This window comes from Zosterops lateralis (assembly GCF_965231275.1).
Source record: "Zosterops lateralis genome assembly, chromosome: 12".
In the NCBI taxonomy this organism is placed as follows: domain Eukaryota; kingdom Metazoa; phylum Chordata; class Aves; order Passeriformes; family Zosteropidae; genus Zosterops; species Zosterops lateralis.
The window spans coordinates 19047599-19065913 of NC_139772.1; the positions used below are offsets into that span (position 1 = coordinate 19047599).

The following is an 18315-nucleotide window of genomic DNA, read 5'->3' on the forward strand; positions in this document are numbered from 1 at the left end:
TGTGCCAAATGAAATTAAAGGATTTGTGATACAGCAATTAACATCCTTGACATGTTTGTTAAGTGAAGTATTTTAATAGCTGTTAACACTCTAAAACAGACAAACTCTTGAATAAGGCACACTGGAATCATCAGTCTCATGAAGGGCTGTGTCCTTGCCTCCACTGCTCTGCTCCTGTTGGTCACCCACAGGGAGAAAGTGGCTGCTGAGAAACTGGGGATAAGTGACCAGTGCTGATGGGCCTGATCCCATCAGCAGGTGAAGGGTTTGGGGTTAATACCTTGTGAACCTGGTGAGAATGAAAATCTTGGAAAGGAAAGCTTACAAGAATCTCAATTCCCTTAGTATTTGCTCTGCTCACTGTAATTGTTTGACCACTCCTCCTCCTCCTCCCTGTTGGGATGTGTGGCTGAAGGGTTACAGGGCCAGAGTGGCTCTTGACTACCAAGAGAATTTTTTCATTCAGGAGAAGACACAGGCTTTCCTGCCTGGGATTAGTGTTTCCACTTCCTTGTCTTACCTGCTAATTTATTTCAACTTGATGCTGTTTCTACAAATTAAGTGCAGTGCATCAAAATATGAATACACACACATTTCCAGGAAATTATATATCAAAGTCATCTGGTAAAGTGTCTTAAATGTGGAGATAGGCTATAAACAACAAGCATCTCTCTCCCTTACTGTGAATGCTTTGTGGTATTTCAAAAATAATAGGTAATTTCCACTTCAGTGGATTTTATTACCTGTTGCTCCAGTGGACTTTAGTTGATAGTAACAGGGAGCAGAAAACAGAATTGTCCATGGCTTTGTTTTAACTACAAAATCCATTATATACCTAATTTTGCTTTTTTAAGTGGTGGCATAGAAAGAAGAAAGAAAATCCTTCCGGAGCTTCCCAAGAATGATTCTGCATGGTAGATTATAATGTTCTTTATGGATTATTGACTTTTAAAAATACATGTTGATACTATATAGACTAGCTCTGATCTGTAACAAAAATAGATATTGTAGCCTGAACAGCAAAATATGAAGTATTAAATCTAGGTAATAGATCTAATAGGAACCTGCAGTTCCTTCAGGTGCTCAATAGTTAATGAGTGTAATATCCTTCAGAAGCAAGGCAAAGTGAGCATATGGCTCAGAAACTCCTGTGGCGTTCCAGGATCAGCACTGGGAGGCAGGAACAGGAAGTTGCATGAATTGGAGATGGATAAACCTTGTGAGCTCAACCTCGTGATGAGTTGACCCTGGCTGGACTCCATGCACCACCAAAGCTCATCTCTCAGCCCTCCACAGCTGGACACGGGAGAGAAAATATAATGAAGGTTCATGAGTTAAAGGCTGGGAGAGATCACTCAGGAAATACCATCACAGGCAAAACAGGCTGGAATTAGAGATATTAATTTGATTTATTTCTAACAAAATCAGAGCAGGATAATGAGAAGTAAAATAAACCCTTCTTCCCAGGTCTGTCTCCTCCCCTGATGGCACAGGGAGACAGGGAATGGGGGTTTGGTCAGTTCATCCCCCACTGCTTCCCCTGCTGCTCAGGGAGAGGGGCTGTTCCCCTGCAGTGTGGTGGGGTCCGTCCCACTGGAGAGTTCTGCAGCAACTTCTCAGATGTGGCTCCATCTCACAAGCAGCAGCTCTATGTGACCTGCTGCAGTGTGAGTCCTCCCATGGGCACACAGCCCTCCCAAAGTGCTGCTCTGTGGGTCACTGTGCCCTGGGGTGCAGCCCTGCAAGGACAGGCTGCTCCAGCCTGGGAGAGGGCCCTTCTCTCCACTGGGTCTCCTACTGGATCACAGACCCCTCCAGGGATCATCTGCTCCAGCCTGGGCACCTGCCCAGGGGCTGTGGGTGGATCTCTGCATCCCCCATGGATTCCCAGGGGCTGTGGGTGGATCTCTCCACCCCCTGTGGATCCCCATGGGCTGTGGGTGGATCTCTGCATCCCCTGTGGGTCCCCATGGGCTGTGGGTGGATCTCTCCACCCCCTGTGGGTCCCCAGGGGCTGCAGGGGCACAGCTGCCTCACCATGGTCTCACCAGGGTCTGCAGAGGAATCCCAGCTCTGTGTCTGGAGCATCTCCTGCCCCTCCTTCTCCACTGACCCTGGTGTCTGCAGAGTTGTTCCTCTCACATGTTCTCACCTCGCTCTTCTCTGGCCACAATTACAGCTATGCAGTCACTTTTTTTTTTTCTTCTTAAATCTGTTACCACAGAGGTGTTCCCACCTTTTCTGATTGGCCCAGCCTTGGCGAGTGACCCATCTGTCTTTGGAGCTGCCAGGGTTTGGCTCTGCTGGGCATGGAGGAAACTTCTGGCACTTCTCACAGAAGCCACCCCTGTAGCCCCTCTGCTAGCAAGCCTTGGCCATGCCAACCCAGTACACTCCCCCACCCTTCTGCTGGGATTGGGCCGTACTGCTTGATGCTCTTGTGAAAAATTGAGGCTTTAGTACCTCTGTTTTGTTTTCAAAGGTCAGTTTTGTTTGAACATCTGTGGTAGCTCACTTGTGTCATCAGGATTGACAGGTCTGGTGCCAGGCAGTGCCTGTAGGACTGTGGCACCTGAGCCTGCCTTGCTGCAGGTGGGTGCTTGCCCCAGTTGTGTGGGTTTGAGGAGAAGGAGCCCCTGCTCAAGGTGGCCTGAGCCCAGGGAGTGGTGGGTGACCTGTCTGACACCACAGCCTTGATGCCTCCACTGCACCTGGGACTGGAGGTTGGTTCTTGATCTGGTACCAACCTGCTTTTGCCAGAAAGTCCTTTGGGGCACCTCTCTGTGCCTTCAGGCACAAGGGGCTGCTTGGATGTTGTAGTTTGCACAGCAGCAGTTGGTACCCAAAGTTTTAATACTCAGGCTCTCACACAGTTTTTCCTCATCCCTGTCCAAACAAAAAGTGCTTAAAATTCTCCCCAGCCCAAACAGCCTCCAAGCCAGGCACACTGCCTGCAGCAGTCTTAGGGGGTGAAGATGTCTTGGATTAAAGTGGAAGAGCTGCAGGGGCAAAGCCTCACAGGGTTTCTGCAGCACTGGACAGCCAGGCTGGGTGGGCACCAACCATGCTGCAGCCCCTGCCTCTCCTCAGTGCTTTCTTCTCTCAGCTGCAGAAGGGCTTAAAATCACATCTCAGGGAGCAGGGAGGGAAGGTATGGTACAGCCGTACAACTGGCACACCAATTGGAGCTGAAGTTTTGAACTGAGGCAGATCAGAGGATCTGCTGCAGCCAGATGCAACTTCTAGCCACGTTCCTTGCTGTGCAGGGCATGAGGGAGCTTGTGTCCTGGCAGAGACACTGCCTTCACACCTCTCCCATAACTCATGCCAGGCCAGAAGGCCTGCTGGGTTATCCCTGTCCTCCTCTGGCCAGCCTGGCTGCTTTTCAGACAGGCTGGGTGTTTTCAGGTACCTCCCTGGGGAAAGCAGCTGCAGGTGCTTTCCCCATCATGGTTTGCTTTGCTGGGAACTCCTGCACAAATCCAAACAGTTCTGTAGAAATAATGGAAATGAGAAAAACGCCACTGAGAAGGTCTGACAGCACTGTCCACTGCCCACTCAGCCTGTGCAGCTTCAGCTGGGCTGTGCAGTGCCAGCTGAGGGCTGGCTCCTGGCACAGGCATTTCAGAGCCTTTCCACAGGACTTTCCCAGCAGTGTGTGCTTTGTGACAGGACAAAGAGCAGACTGACAGCCACAGCTATGTGAGCAGCAGTGCCAGACACAGTGTAAGGCCTGTCAAGCACCTCTGCTCCAATTCGTGGCATTTTTTCTCTTCCAAGCAGATAACAGTATCTGTCCTATCCACCTTGAGCAAGTATTTCAGAGATAAGCAGCACTGTTCATTGCTCGGCAGCAATGACTGGACTCTGCTTATGCACAGGGGACGCTTTGCTGGCGTGTCCTGCAGGGCAGTTTCAGGTCATGCTCAGTGTCCCACCTGTGAACAACCCTCTTCTCCCTCTCTGTGGCATTTCCCACAGCCACCTCCTCCAGCTCCACAGCCAGGCCCAAAAGCCAAATCCAGCTGGCAGCCCCTGTAGAGCACAGGGAGCTCTGCAGAGCCCATGCTGACTGTGCTGTGTGTTTGCTGTGGGGGCAAAGGGAGGGGGCAGGGTCAGCAGGGGGACACCCAGTGCAGCACAGACCCACCATGATTGCAGGGCCCACAGACAGGCATTTCTCCCTTCTTTCCCTCTCCTCCCATAAAACAAGGAAAGAGACACATTTTAATGACAGTTTGCTGAAATGCGCGTTCCCTGCTGGTTTGACATTGGGCAGGAAAAGTGTCTACAAAATCAATTTTTAATAAATGTAAACAACTAAATTATGAATGGCAAAAATATCACTGAACAGTTAAATATTAATCATGTAATTACTTAAATTAATACTTTTAGTGCAATATTGTGATAGAGAGTTCTACTTATGTTGTGTCACTGCACTGGCCAGAGCAGTGCACGGGGACCACAGTGGCCCCCACAGCACGGGGATCTGGGGCCTTAGGGCCTCCTGGTGCCACAGCCCCAGTTGCTGGTTGTCTCACAAGTCCCACAATACTGAGTGCTCTTCTTAAGACCTCTGGAACCAGATTTATTAGCAAAGAATTTCTATTTTCTGTTAAAAATATAGCTGTCAAGAAAATGGCTAAACTGGTCCAAGCCAGAGAGTAAACTGCCCCACCCCAAAAACTTTTCTGTCCCAAAGTGCCATGAAACTTCCCAAGAACTGTGTGTGATGTGCAGACCCACAGCTCTGCTCAGTGATGATCTTTGGGTAGACCAGAGGTGCTCTGGAGGGAGCTGGAGGTACCAAAGTCCTGTCTGCTTCTGAAATGGAGTTGGGAGAATTGATGAAAGAGGTGGTGTGTCCTGAGCTCTGCTGTAGGGGCTGGAGTTACTGCCCTGCAGGCCCCCTCTGTGCTCTTGCCTCAACAGGTGCTGCAGGTGCCTGCAGGCTGGAAAATTGATCACCAGGATAAGAGGGGTGGGCAGCAGCCTTCTGTAGGTACTCGTGGGCAGGACAGGGCTTCTTTCCTTGCCCAAGAAACTAAGAAAAGAATTTACTGGCACTCTTGTCCTTGTGGGCTGGCTGTCTTTGTTGTTTGTTTTTAATCTAATAAAAGAAGATCTTAATACCATAGTAAAACTGGTACAAAGCTAGAAACTCGCCCCTCGGCGTTTTGGCAAAACATTATTGAAAGTGTAAAAGCCTTTAGCAGAAACAACAGAAGCACAAAGAAACAGGAGGAATGGGATCAACAGGTTGTGTTCTGGCTCTTGGGAGAGGCAGAGAAGTGCATCCAGCCAGGCTGGAGGTGCCAGGCTGGACAGCAGCCCCGTGGTGGCTCTGTGGCAGCCGTGGCTGAGGGCGGGGAGCCTTGGAGGGCTGGGCAGCACTGCAGAGCTGTGACCAAGCAGGTGAGAAGGGCACAGTGCTGAGAGGGCAGCAGCAACTGAGGAGGAAGAAGAGGCAACTGTGGGAGGATCTGTGCACTGGGCAGATGGAGTGAGCACGGCAGGGCCTGGCCAGGGCAGTGGAGGCAGTGGAAAGACACTCTTGGCATCCTTAGGCTTGCAGCTGCTGGAGCTGATCCTGGCTCAGTCTGCTCCCTGTATGGAAATTAAATATTGGACACAGATTATACAAGTGTTTCTAAATTAGAAAGTGAAGCATCTCTTGCAGAAAGGTGGGAATGCTGAAGGAGTGTTCATTGTTCAGACTCGCTCTTTGCTGTAGGATCCCAGAGCAGCTCTTGTTGCCTTGTCTTCCTTTCCCTGTGCCTCTTCACAAGCATCACTGCAAGTATCATTCCTGTGTGCCATGAACAAGTGCCTCCTGAAAATGCCATTAACTAATTTGTCCAGCAGTACAGTACTGGTTGCTATGACCACTCCCAAAAACAACCCTTTTCAGGGTGACTGCTGCCCAGTCTGAGCTGCAGCAACTCCCCGTGACTTTTAACTCACACGGGTCACTGGAAGGAGCAGCTTCCTGAGGCTGCCAGCCAGGCTGGTACCTCATTTCTGATTGATCATCAACAAGTCTGTACAGTGCAAACCCTGCCTTTCCCCCTGATGTTGCTGCCTTGCCAGCTCTGACAGCCTGAGTGCATTTTGGTGCTCTGCTCCACCAAAGACCCATCCCAGAGAGCTCCATGTCCTGGTGCAGAGCATGGAGCTGCTCTGGTCACTGTGCTCCTCTTCATAGCTGCACACATGCTGAGGAATCTTGTCAGGAATCACCCATTTGAAGCTGCCATTTGAGTTCATTTCGTGCTCTCACAGCATTGCATTTTCCAAAGGACTTTCCCAGGTATGGTTTAAACTGGCAAGACGGGAGGAGCGGGAGCACTTTCCACATGCAGCATTACAGCATGCTGCAATGAAGTTGGTTCTTGGAACATAGCAGCCCCCTAAAATGTCAAATAAATCCTTAAACTATTCATCACTCTGTTTTTTGGGGTGGCAGTTAAGTCTTTCAACACTCTGTGAGTTTCTTTCCCCAGCAGTAATTTTGCTGGTGAAGAAATACAGCTCAGGGCACTCCACAGAGTGGAGCCTCAAAATTCATGTTTTGTTTTCATTACTAAAAAAATGCTTTACTACATTAAAGAGTGGCCCATTAAAATTTTGTGCCCTGTCTTCTGTGCACCCTGTCGTTGTTGGCAAACCTTCCCCCATGCCCGTGCAGAGCAGCTTTGCTCTGCAGACTGCACAGAGAAAGGGCAGCAGAGGGGAGGAGGGTTCAGCCACAGCTCAGCTTCTTTAGATATAAGATCTCAAAACTTCCAATAGCCATGCAAATTTACTCAGTAAATGTATGTACTGAACCTTAAGCTATCAGTGCTTCCTCTGCTTTCAGTGTATCCCAGCACAGCACATTGCCAAAGGAAATAAATTAACTGTCTGGTTCCTGGAATAAAATGTAACACTGTACAAAGCAGTATATTTAACTGTCTTGGGCAAGTAAAATAACAATAAAAAAGAAAACAGTGAATTACAGGAGTCTTACCGAACCTTGTGATTATATAAATTAAATGTTGCCAGATGAACTGGATGGTATTCTCTGATACTGGCAGGAATGCTGGAGGTTGGAGAAAACAGTAAATGTTATAATTAGGGTTTAGGAGAGCACTTGGTTATTCTCACAAGTAACTCAGGCTAGCTGAATGCTGGCATGGGCATGAGAGCAGCAGTAAAACCTGGAGCTTCCTTAATTAAGAGGGCAGAGAGGGTTTTTAGTAAGATTCAGTAGAAACTTACTAAGTCCAGTTTTATTTAGTATTTCTACATTTTATTTAGATATAAATGGCACATTAATAAATTTACAATTATGTTAGCAAGTCAGAAGATCAGAGCAAGGTGCAGCTGTGGGCCAGGGCCCAGAAACAGCTGTGCAGGAGCCCCAGCAGGGCAGTGGGGCAGCAAACCTGCCCCTTCCCTGCACCTGCCTGGGCCCTGGGATCACTCCCAGGCCCTGAAATCCCGGGCTGGGCTGGTGGTGCTGGGAGGAGGGAGCAGCGAGGCTGCGGCTGCACATCCCTCAGCAGTGCTGGACATTGCCTGGGGCAACGTTTGATGAGCTTGTTTTTCAGGGAAGGGAGAAGCCCTGCCCCGGCCTCAGGAGGGACACGGGGGAGATTTCATGGGCGATTTGAGGGGCAGCTCGATAGTGAAACCCAGCCAGCTGTGGGATAGTCTCTCTGGGAAATGGAGTCCTCACTGGCAGGATTATTTAAGACTCGACTTTGAAAGACGAGACAGTGTGCAGTTGGGAACAATGCTGCACTGTCAGAGAGATGGACTCAATTACTTAATAGGTCGTTGCTGTCTGTCTCCTGCGTTTTCCCTTTCAAGAACATATATTCAGCTGGGTTATTTCTCATGGGAAGACAAAGCCTTGTGAGAGAAGCCAGGCATTTGGAAGGGAGAGGCTCCAGGAGCAGCAGCCAGGCAGATGCCTGCTTTGCTCTCCCTGGAGCAGGATCCTGGGGAGAGGGAAAACCTGGAGTGATGTAGCTGATGTGGTCCTTCGGTCCCATAATCAGCTGATCCCCAGGTTTCACAGGTCTTGCTCCCGTTCTTTTCTCTCACAGAAGATTTGCCATGGTGCTCTCCCCCTGCCAGGCTCCTCCCCAGGACTGCTGTGGTGACACTGTGACTCTGGCCCATGCCGGAGGGGCTGCATGGGCCATTGGCTTCTGTTTTTCCAAAATATTCTGCATTGGATGGACATTGGCAGGTCCTTGCAGCCCATATCAGTGCGGGGGCAGCCTCTCCCTCAGCACAGGAAGGCTTGGATGGGGTTGGATCAAGTGACTGGAGGCAAGCTGGTGGCCAGCAGCCATCTCTGAAGTCACCACTCGGTCCCATTAGCAGGACGTGGTGGACAGGGACATGTAACAGCCAGGGACTCTGTTCTCACCAGAATCACCCTGCCAGCCCTGGGTGAGCACTCCAGGGAGTTTCCTGGTGGGGCCATGGGCCTGCCTGGCAGCCCTGGCCCGAGGCAGCCCCCAGTGATCCTGTCCCGCTGCCCCCTCACCCAGCACTGCCCTCCTGCCTGTTTGTCACCTCATTAGGAGCCTGCATTACGTTATACACATTGAATTGATGCACCTAAATTGGTCGTTCTTAGGCCCCAAGGGTGTAATGAGATTTTGCCTCTTTTGCCCATCTCTTTCTCTCTTCTTTTTGTTTCAGGATAAGTCGTCTGTTTAATGGCACAGAGCCTATTGTCTTGGACAGTTTAAAACAGCATTATTTCATTGATCGAGATGGGGAAATTTTCAGATATATATTAAGCTTCCTAAGGACATCTAAGCTACTGCTCCCAGATGACTTTAAGGTAAGGAAAGCTGTAGTCTGCAATCTGTTTTTTCCTCCCTTTCTGTCATTTGTTTTGGTGCAGGTTGGTTTGTGTGCTTGACCTAAACACACTCAACTAAATGTTGCTGTTTATTTGTTAGGATTTTTAGTACTTGTGTATTACACCAGGGATGTTATTATTTAATAAATGGACCAATGGTTGTCATGGATACCAAGAAAAGTTAAACTATGAAGCTTATGGCTAAATCAGGTTTTCTAAACTAATTGTATTTTCTCACATTTTTAGCTTATTTATCAGGGTATAACAACAATTAAGAAGCAACATCAGCAACTTGCACTTAGCAGGGTTTAATGCTCAGAATCTGAAAGAAATGTTTTAAATTTGATACGTAGAGGACTTGAACTGTGTAATTTTTTTCTTGTTGGCATAAAAAAGAAACCCTTAAACAAGCCCATAAGGATTTGTGTTAGACATAACCAATGCAGATACTTTGATTTCAGGAAGTAATCTGCTCATAGTTAATGTCAAAATATTCTTGGGAGATGGAATTGACTGAGGGCTTTTTAAGGAACAGGACATGCTCTATATGAAGTCATGGTGCTGGTTGTCTCTTTGCAGGCCCTGATTGTTTAAAGGTTTTCCTTTTAGCCTTGTTTGTTTGGCTTTGCACTTACAAAACTTCAGCATTGTCACCCTTGTGTATGAAAATTAGAAGACAAAAGTGTCCAAACTGTAGATGACAAGATTAAGCAAAAGCAATTACTCCAGGATGAAACGATGAATAAATTGGGATGGCAGATGGGGATCTGCTCAGTTAGAAGATGCAGAGCATTGCTAGGAAGGAAAGCTTCTGCTTTCTCTGAAATGTCATTTCTCTTTGTTGTACTGGCTGGGCCACAAGATCCCTTGGTCAGTTGTGACTGAGTGAGTCCAGAGCTGTGCTGGTGGCTCTTGCTTTGGAGCAGAGCTGGTGCTCATGCTGCAGACTCACCTGAGTTAGGGTAATCATATCTGACCCACCTGGGGAGGTCTGCAGCTCACACCTTGTCCTGAGGCCGGGGGAGGTTTTGGCAGTCTGGGAGGTTTGAGCTCCAGCCCAGAAGGGCTGTCCTGGGCACTGGTGAGTGGCAGATGGGCTGGGGAGGCTGCCCCATGGGATGGGGGAGCCAGAGAAGTGAGGGCTGAGTGGGAGAAAACTGCAGAGAAATGAGAGAAAACCTGTGTATGGAATTGAAGCTGAAGACCAGACCAGTCCTGGGGGTCGTAGGGTGGATCAAGGGAAGGGGGTAGATGGAAAAACGGGAGAGGTGCTGGAGAGATGCTTTGGAGCAGTGTTTTGGACAATCCAGTGGGACAAGGTGTGAGAAGGGAGGGTAGGAGAGAAGAAAGAGGTGGTTTGAGCTGGTCATGGCCTCAACCAGCATCCAGATTTCAGAGGTGCTCAGAGCAGAGCCAGCAGGACTTGGCTGGAGGCTGCAGGGGAGATGGATGCCCAGGACTTGTCTGTGCAGCCAGCCCTGGCAGGGCAGGAGGGGCTCAGGGAGCTGGTGCTGTCCTGGCTCAGGCCACTGCTCCAGACCAGCCCTTTGCACAGGGTTAACTGGATTTTATTTAGTTCCTCCCTGGGAGAGCTTTAGAGCAAACCCCAGGCTAATGAGGGCTCAAGAACAAAGCAAAGCACTGCCAGGTAGGGAGTAACTAAATCAAAATGCGTAGAAGAATGTGCTGTAAAGCTGCATTAAAACTGCACTGTAAACGGATTGAACTTCACAGAAATCGTGTAATTTTGCCAGCATGATTAAAGTGACAGAAGACAATAATCAAAGGCAGCAAATGGAATCACTTGGTGTTTCTAAATGCAAAACTCTATTTAAGGTAAAAAACCTGACAGCTTTTCCAGTGAGACTTGCATTAAATGTTCTTTATGTCAAACAAAGCATTATCAAGTGTTTTGAATATTTATTAGTTTTTACCCCTTAATTTAATCAAGCAGTTTATTAGCCTCGAGGTTTAGCCAAGTTGCTTTTCAACTTGAATTGCTGCTCAGATGGTTATTTTGGAAAGTTTGGAATGTTAGTACCACACCAGCATTATTGTGTTTGCTATTTCAGTGTTGTTTTCAGCCTAAGTTAACAGTGAAATGCAGAGAAAGTGCTCTGTGTGTGTTCCGAGGCTAGTGATTCTTTATTATCAAGTCTGAGTGGTGTGTTTACAGTGAATATTAATTACACTTGCAGCTACTACTAAGCCAGGACTTGAAAGTGTCTCCCAGGTCTTCCTGCTGAAAGTAGCACTCCTATGGTTCCTGTAATTTCCCTGGGTTTGGGGGATTTGGAGCCACATGAAGTGTGCTGAGGAGTGAGTGTGTGTTTGGGTTCTGCTCTGCAGGCAGCCCACACCAGGCTGTGATGGTGCCTGGGCTGGGGCTGTGCCAGCTCCCTGTGCCTGCCCTGGGTCAGTGTCTGTGTGTGGAGGGAACACAGGGCCAGCACACAGCTCTGCCACACTGCTGGGGCAGGGCTGCTGCCACAGGACCTGCTCCTCCCTCCCCTGGTGCCCAAACTCTCCTGCCTCCATCTCCCCTGCCCTCAGAGAGGCTTCCCCAGGACACCAGGAGCAGCAGGTGTCCCTTCACTGCCAGTGCCTGACTGCACACAGACCCAGGAGCTGTTGTCCCTCCTTGTTTGAGACTCACTCCCTGCTCAGAGAGCATCAAACAAAACCAGACAAAGGCAGTGTGTGTATTGTTACTCCCTCTCAGAGGGAGAGGAACACAAAGACACAGGACATCTGAGCTCTGTGTGGATTACACAGATCACCTGTAACACCAGAATGACAAGGCCACCACTCTGATTTATTAATACAGTTACAAGATTTGTGTGCTTGCATCTGAAGTCTTCTCCAGCTGACCTCAGGAAATGGTGCAGTTGTCATCATAGAAGTGAGCAACTTTATTTCATAGCCAGGAGTTAGATCTTCACAGCACTAAAAATACAAAAGAAACACTGAGTTAGGATGACAGTTTGTTGTTTCATGTAATAAAGAATAACAAGTGAAAAATGGACAGAAAGAACCATTTCAGCCTGTTCAGGAGTCAGCATTAGGTACAAAAATAGAGGATGTCTGGTACTGAGAGAAGAGCATCAGGTCTGTGGGACACAGGGTCTCAGTCTGTGCTGGCTGTGGCTGGGCGGCAGATCTGCCCCAGCCCATTGGCACTGACAGGGAAACAGCAGCACCACTGGCCTGCAGGTCACACCTCCCATCTCCTTTCCAGGAAGATGTCACCCTTGTCAGAGGTGACTGCAGAATTTAGCCCACTTGAGATCACCACAAAGAAAAGCTCTTCTACTGAACAAAAAGCAGAAAATTATTTTGTGAAAGGCAAAAGGCTGCATCTTTGAAAGATCTGTTTATGTTTCCCATGAGCTCTAAATGTAGGCCAGGAGCTGTGGCTGGAGAAAGGCTGTGCGCATCCCACCTGCCTGTCTGCTCCCTTTTTTCAGGTGACCTGGCAGAACTTTCCCACTAGTTCCTGCAACAGCCACAGCAAGTTGAAGGCTCATGGTAGCTATAAAGGCTTTTTTTGGTATACTTTACAGAAAAATTAAAGGCCGTACTCTCTCCCCTTTCAGTCAGACAGCACCTTGCTTGTGCCTGCCACTGGTGGTGGGAATCACCTTTGGAGTAAAATGTGTTCCTAGGCTAAACAGAAGCAGCTCCACTCTATCATAGTGCTTGGCTCTGGTACTGCTGTTAGGGAGCTGGGAACACAGAGAAATAATGCTTATAAGAAATGGGAGATGCATTAATCCTGCAGGACAAGGAACTCCTGGATGTTGTACAGAATCTGCTGTGAGTGCTGCCTGCTGTTCAGCAACACTGCACTGCCACCAGGCTGGGGGCTCTGAGGGACAGGGTGCAGGTGCCCATGGGCAGGGTCAGTGCTGGTGTGAGACAGCAGCTGTGCCCTGGGGCTGAGTTTCAAGAGACCCTCAGAGCCCTTGGCCACTGTGGCTGCTCCCTGCCTGCTGCAGTGAGATGTGCCTCACCTGGATCTGTCTCTGGTAACTTACTGAAACTCTCAGCATGGAAATGTTTTCATGCAGTTCCTGTGGCACCTCCCTGGTGAAGCCTCTTGTGGGTTTAATTCTTCTACTTACACATTTCATATTAAACTTCAGTAAATTTTCAGGGTAGGATTTGATATCTACAGTGCCAGGGTGGGAATACCTATGCCAGTATTACCTGGGCACCCTAAGCATTCAGTGCAGATAGTCCAGGGCTGGGCTCTCCCAGTCTGGTCACAGACAGAGTTCTGAACAAAAAAAAAAAAAAAAAAACTGAAGGAAAAGACTGTGGGCTTGGTATGCAGAGCCCATGACACAGGATTCAGAGAACCAGACCCCCATGTTGTGAGCCACTCATTCTGCATTCCTGCCTTTGTGAAATCCTCTTCCCTCCCTAATCAGTCAGATTCCCTCAGGATGCCCCAGCCCTTCCCTGCAGAAATGTCCCCTGAGAGGAGCAGAGCAGGGCAGGGCAGCCTTTGCTGTGGGCAGCCGTGCCCTGGGGTCACACAAGGTGTCCCTTCCCAGCACTGTCACTGCTGGACAGCAGTGAATTCCTCTTGCCTACAGAAGACACTTCTTTATCCCCTCCACTTGTCGCTGTGCTACAGCACAACAAACTCCCTTTATTGGCACTGCTACAGTAGGTGCCCTGATTCCCTGACATCACCTCTTGGCACCAGCACGTCTCAGTTCCCAGGTGTGTACAGGGCCCTTCTTCACGTGCACAACCCTTTCCATATTCGTGCTGAGCCCAAGAGTGGAATAGACACAGGCATGAGAGTGATTTAGAGACTAACCCCAACCTCAGACTCAGCCCAGGCTGTTGTAGCAGGTGCCCACCTTGTCCCACAGAGCTGTTGGGGTGCTCAGCACAGCCCTGCTTTCCGCACAGCCCCTGAGGTATGACTCTGTCATTCTGGGAGTAGCACTGGAAGAGCTGCTCTGTTTGAAAGCAGGGTCTCTTCTCACAAAATGGTATTAGAATGTAAAATTTTCCTGTTCATTTTAGGGCCAATGACAGCTAGCAGGAGTCACTCAAAAGCTGCAGTTGGGGTGGGCTGAATTGGCTGTGGGTGAAGTAGGGGTGATGTGATCTGGGTTTTCCTTGGTTTGTGGCATTGCTGTTCTGCCCGAGGGTGCAGGACCATAGAAGTCCTGTGATTCAGGGTACTGTCAGCCTAGTCCAAAGCCAGTGAAGGCAGTCAAAGACTCTAATGTAATGAGCTTTGCATCCAGCCTCAGGAGCACTGTACTGCTCTCTGCTCTCAGAAATGAAGGGCTGTTTTTTCTATCTCTGTACCATCTCTTCCAGGTTTTACTGTTGAGTTTTCTTAGCACATATTCACTTCATTGATTTTAAAAATAATACCTTATTTTATAGTGTCCATGAACCCAGATACTCTAAAACTGTTTTTTCAGGACCTGCTGAAAACAGCAGATGACTTTCCATTGCATTCAGAAAGTACTGGATGCTCCTGTTCACTCTATGCTGTTACATTTTTCCTTAGCATTGCATGTTTCCTTGCTTGAAAATGCAATCCAGGGCACCAGCAGATGCCAAGTGGACATTCAGCACCTCTGTAGTGAACACACTTAAGTGGTAGATTGTGCTGATTCAATATCCTGCACAGATATATATATATATATATATATATATAATTATTATTATTATTTTTTATTTTTTTTAAATTTAGGCCACTGATTCCTGTAGGTTTAAACTGATCCCCTGTTCAGTACCCAGGGAGTGTCACTGGTGGACAGAGCAAAGGGGTCATGGTTCAGCAGAGAGTGCTGGCTTTGGGGAAGGGTGAGCATACCTGCCGTCAGAGGACAAGGCTTTGGGGCTGCTGCTGTCACACCTGGGAGCAGGCAGTGCCAGCAGCCTCCTCTCTGTGCCTGGCCTTTCCCAGCCCCGGTTGTTGGTTGTTTGCAGCATTCTCTCTGCATGATTCCTTCTTTAATCTTCTGTTGTTTTCCATCTTCAAGCTGTCCCGTGAGAGTGTTGGTTGCCCTCATTTCTTCCCACTTGCTCTTATCCCTCTTCCTCTCTGCTCCTCTTATCCTCCAGTCCTTTTTTCTCCCTCAGCCGTGTGCACATTGTCCCAACCTTAGCAGACATCAAAGAGATGTAAAGGATTGGATGTCCCTTTTGTAAGTCGATCACCTTGCCCTGTCACTGTGAATATTCATATGTCTGCAGGCTGCAGGCAGCCCTGGGGTGAAGGAGCACCTCCACTACTGGTGGGTCTGTGGTGCCAAATCTGAGCAGAGCTAACTGCTTTGCTTCACTAATACCCTGCAGCAGGAGATTTTACAGGTTAATTCCAAACCACTGTGAAGAGTCGCACCTTTTTGTGCTGCGTGTTCATTGGCCTTTGATTCCCCCTCCTCCCTGAGTCCCGGAGCAGCAGCACACCCGTCATTTTTCATGTCATTTTGGTGCCCATTTCTTGATTGCTTCTTGTCAAATCATACTTTCCAGCCCAAATAATTTCAGTCGTTTCAGTCTTGATTCTTCTTTTCATTCCATTTTATTTTTCATTTCATTGGTGTAGAACTGGCCTTTGTCCAGGTGTTGACCTCCAGCACACCCCACAAAGGCACCTGTGGTGCAGGATTTGCATGTGTAAAGAAGGGCAGGAGCCAGGAAAGCAAAGCCAGGTCTGTGCAGGGGGGAGCCGGGGCTGAGCTCTTGTTGCTCCCCTTCCCCTGGAGGCTGGGGGAGCAAAGTGGCCCTAGGGTCCTTGTCCCTCTCCTCTGCTGGGCTCAGCTGCCTCCTGGGGTCTGGGGATGCTCACAGCTTTGCCTCCCTGTGCTCTCACATATTTCAGCTGGGGTGGGAAGATCTGTCAGAATCTGATGAAACAATCACTGAACTGGGAATTGGAGCAAATGGGGAATTTGAATTGCCCAAAGCCCAAGTGAGGTGATGGACAAATGGCAGGGAAGAGCTTCTGTTCAGCCATTGGAGCACGGAGCTGGCTCCCAGCCAGCAGGATGGTCACTACCTCCGTGTCATTTACCAGGCTCCAAACACTTCAAATACATGAATAGTCATCAAGTGCAGGGAGCAGCTCAGCTGCTGTAGCTGAATTTCAGCCTCAGCAAAGACAGGTGAGAAGTGAAGCTGAACTGACATCTCCATCTCCTAACATGTGTGAGAGGCGACAGCAGAGCCTGAGATCTGCTCTGGGATCACAAGGATCCGAGGCCACGAGTGAAGATTAGGGCTTGGAACAGCTTCTCTTACATCAGTAAGCTTTGTTTATTGCAACCAGCTATTCTGATTTCTTAATCCAAGAGTAGAGCCTTCCGGCATTGAGCTTGTGGGATAATAAATGAAAGCATAATTCAGTGTAATGGGAACTTCTCAGTCAGCTCAAACAGATTCAACACCAGCACCGTGTGGTTTTCTGTGGAGGTGTAAGGACGTGGGTACCTGTTGCCTTTGCTCTCTTGCTGACAATACATAAGCCTAAGTAGGTCAAACAGGAACAATACTCATTTTTAAAAGAGAACTATAAGCATTTCTAGTTTCTCTCTCTCCCTCTCTTTTTTTTTTTTTTTTTCCCAGGACTTTAATCTTTTATATGAAGAAGCAAAGTATTACCAGCTGCAGCCAATGATTAAGGAACTTGAGCGATGGAAACAAGAGAAAGAACAAAGGAAACATTTCCAGCCTTGTGACTGCTTGGTTGTAAGAGTGACTCCAGATCTGGGGGAGAGAATTGCATTGAGTGGGGAGAAGGCTTTGATAGAAGAGGTCTTCCCAGAGACCGGGGATGTCATGTGCAACTCTGTGAACGCGGGCTGGAACCAGGACCCCACCCACGTTATCAGGTTTCCCTTGAATGGATACTGCCGGTTGAACTCAGTGCAGGTAATGAATGGCCTTGCCTGCTGCCTCCTCCCTGGCTGGGGTACTTTTTTACTATGTCTTGTTCAATTATATGCAAATTATTTGCTTCTGCCCAATTACTTTCAGTGCTTATAGTGCGAGGAAACATTTTTCTGCCTGGTGAGATCACAGTCTTTCAGGTTTTCCTAAGTCTAAGCAGAAAAATACATTTAGATTTTGTGTATGTTAGTGCCATGCTGGCCTCATAATGGTGTTATACTGATAAATGCTAATTTTTTTCATCAATGTATAGCCTTTGGCGGTTTTTTTTTTCCCTCCGAAGTGCCTCTAGGAAGAAAGGGAGAGTTCCAAAAACTACAAAAAAAATCTCCACACCATTTTATAGAAAATGCAACAATGTGTAAATGCATAATTTATGTCTCACTCATAATTAAATGATGGTGCCTGCGGGATGGACTTAAAAAAATTGATCTCTGCACTTTTTTTTTTTTTTTTCAAAAGGATGTTCTATAAAAATTGCCCAGAGTATTTTAAACAAAAATGTATTTCATTTTATACTCAGAGTTTTGACATTAGGTTTAAAATTAAACATATGAAACAAAAGAAGATAACTGGACAGATAGGTGGATGGCAGCAGGAATAAATACGTGGTCTGTGTTTAGGCAGCAGTGCTGTTTCTCAGGGATCACCAGGGCTGCAGCCAGAGCTCTGCTGGTGTGGCTGTCCTGGGGCTGTGGGGAGGAACCAGCCTTGGTACCCTTCACTTGGGCTTTAATTAACATGGAGCTCTTGGTTTTCCTGTGTATTCCTTTGGAGTACACTGCAAATGCTCATGTTGTGGGAAGGGAAATCAACCTAGAGGGGAGTATTTCCCCAGTTACCATCCCCTGCAGATGGGCTGTGGCTGCAGATGTGAACTGGGCTGTGGGAAATATCCTGGCTGGCTGGATAAACTCCCCAGTGGGCAAAAACCCACAGAAGAGCTGGTCTGTGGGCCAGGCTGGCTGGGGAGGGAGGTGCAGCAGCACGGGAGGACAAGAACCTGGAGCTCCTGTGCCTGTGTGGGTGTTACACACCAGGCTCAGGCAGCCTGTGTCTCCCAGGCTGCCAGGGGACATCTGCAGGGAGCTGCAGTCACTGGATCTGGACAGGTGGGTGAGTTAACAGTGACTCCCCTGCACTCACAGCCCTGGGGCTGAAACCAGCCCAGACCCACTGGGCTTGGCTGGGGGTGGGTCCACAACTCCCATGTGCTGTATTTGGTTGAACTTCACCAGGCTGTGGTTAATTCTGCACAGTCCTTACCAATTTCACACTTGGCAAGGTTTGGGGTGGGTCTGGCAGGGTTTGGGTTGGGTTTGGTATGGGCTGCCCCAAGCCCAGGGCTGGGGGTGGTCAGGCAGCTCTGTTTGCTGGCAGAGGGACAGGGAGGTGTCTCCCTTGCTGTGGTGGGAGCAGAGGGAGCAGTTTAGTTCAGTAAGTGGTTGGGGAGGAACATTTTTGTGTCATGGTGTCCATGAGACCCTATTAGATCACACAAGGAATCAGAGGAACTG

The 18315-nt window shown here is 48.5% G+C and overlaps 1 protein-coding gene across 2 annotated transcripts in view; it reads left to right on the forward strand.

The window, feature by feature from the left end:
- KCTD15 (potassium channel tetramerization domain containing 15) overlaps positions 1 to 18315 on the forward strand; it is a 47273-nt gene that overhangs the window by 20260 nt on the left and 8698 nt on the right. For both annotated transcript variants that reach the window (XM_083870076.1, XM_083870077.1), the window contains exons 3-4: positions 8701 to 8845; positions 16475 to 16780. In XM_083870076.1, the coding sequence (XP_083726202.1) occupies positions 8701 to 8845; positions 16475 to 16780 (451 nt within the window). The remainder of the gene's footprint in view (positions 1 to 8700; positions 8846 to 16474; positions 16781 to 18315) is intronic.